At 33.5% G+C, this 1,618-nt stretch overlaps 1 protein-coding gene across 3 annotated transcripts in view; it reads left to right on the top strand.

Moving 5' to 3' along the window:
• Positions 1-606, top strand: part of LOC107643470 (pyruvate dehydrogenase E1 component subunit alpha, mitochondrial) — a 4,214-nt gene extending 3,608 nt beyond the window's left edge. For 2 of the 3 annotated variants that reach the window (XM_021123484.1, XM_016347127.2), the window contains exons 8-9: positions 1-32; positions 173-604. The exon at positions 1-32 ends at the window's left edge or, in 1 of these variants, runs on beyond it. In XM_021123484.1, the coding sequence (XP_020979143.1) occupies positions 1-32; positions 173-217 (77 nt within the window). In that variant the 3' untranslated portion in view covers positions 218-604. Of the gene's footprint in view, positions 33-172 lie in introns of all 3 variants that reach the window. The other variant, XR_002362703.1, reaches the window with a different exon arrangement.

Raw genomic sequence — 1,618 nt, 5'->3', positions numbered from 1 at the left:
CCAATGTATATGTTAAGGGTTTAGGAGTTGAGGTATCGATTTATTCCAAATTCATTACTAGTTTCATCAAGTATAAGAAAATGACAAATTAAGTTTTCGTCTTTTACTTTTAAAATTGAGGATGCTATGTTTTATTCAACCCTTGACCAGTAGTGACCTTGTGAATTTGCAGTCATTTGGTGCTGATAGGAAAGAAGTGAGAGCTACTTTGCCGTGATCGATAACATCACTTTTCGAGTTGAGTATGTTACTATCTTAGTACTAGACTACCAATCAAAATAAAAGGATGTTATGTTAACAGGTTACTTCTCTGCCTATTGGTTGAGTTCTCTCCATATGTATTGAATTTTACTCGAGTAGCAATGGGGAAGAAATTCATACTTTTGTGCATGTAATTTTGGATGAACCAACCAATGGCTATATAACATTATGCAACTGATGTTGCTGCAAATTTGAGGAATTAATTGTGCACAACTCCTCCCAACACTTGTCTTTTTCACTAATTGGTGGCAAGTTTTTGCCATTATAATTAATACTTAGTAGGTTGTGTTTATAATCTAAACCGTTGATTTTGATAATGTGGTAAATTTGGTGTGTTTACTTATTGTAAGTCTCACATTGCTGGAGGATCTAGTTATGTTGATAGTCATTACAAGCAAAGTTATTAAACTATCACGTTTAGGTTCCCAAATCGGATTTATAATTGTACTAGTAAACATACTATTATTAAAAGTTGCTATTTTTGAAAGTTAAATATTTGAATTCTGCCTTGTGCATGCAGCAACTCATTAGCCTGTGGCAAACTCTTAAATGTAGCTCGAATCTGCCACGAATTAGTCCTTAACTTGCCGAGTTGGGGGATACCGTGAAAAACCAAAAGAAAAATTTACCGTTCAAGTTCACCTAGCTTCCACTTGCGATTTTTGAGCTGCTGCTTTTATCTTTTCTTTTTTTCCTTTTTCAACAAGTCTCTTATTCTCATGCTTCTTTCTTGGGGTGTGTGTGTGCCCCCCTTGCTTCTTTGTTTTTTATGTCATGGATCCTTATGGTAGGTTCAACCTGGAGCTAACTGTTTTAGGGGCTGGAATTTGGCTAACCCAAAAGAGTGTTGCGAAATGTTTTCTGTTTTGGTCTGCAATTTAGTTTGCACATGAATAATTGAGTATCAGATTGTCTACGAATTAATCAAACTGCTATAAATGATGTAATGGTGAACTGTTAGTATTGAGAATGATGTTTGTACTATTTCTTATGTATATTTATTTTTATGGTATATAAAAGAAAAAAAACTTTTTTTCATTTCTTAATAATCATTTTTAATACCAAAAGTAAAATATGTATAAGAAAAATGTACATGAAGTGCTGCATATTACGTCCTTCCCTTCCAATCATTAATTGCCTTGCATGTTGCTCGAGCATTACAGCACAATAGATAACGCTTCCACCATACAAGTGTTTGTGCCAAGTTTCACAACAATATTAGATTCGAAAAAATGTATTTTTGGCATTTGATTATAATTATATTGCACGAAAGTTTATTAAATTAGGTTAGACCTTTATTCGGACTTAGAGCATCAAACTCTTATCTGGGTTGGAATTTCAGATGAAAAGGTATACG

The sequence above is a fragment of the Arachis ipaensis genome, chromosome B05 (assembly GCF_000816755.2).
Source record: "Arachis ipaensis cultivar K30076 chromosome B05, Araip1.1, whole genome shotgun sequence".
NCBI classification, from domain to species: Eukaryota; Viridiplantae; Streptophyta; class Magnoliopsida; order Fabales; family Fabaceae; genus Arachis; species Arachis ipaensis.
This window is presented reverse-complemented; position numbering and strand designations above follow the sequence as displayed.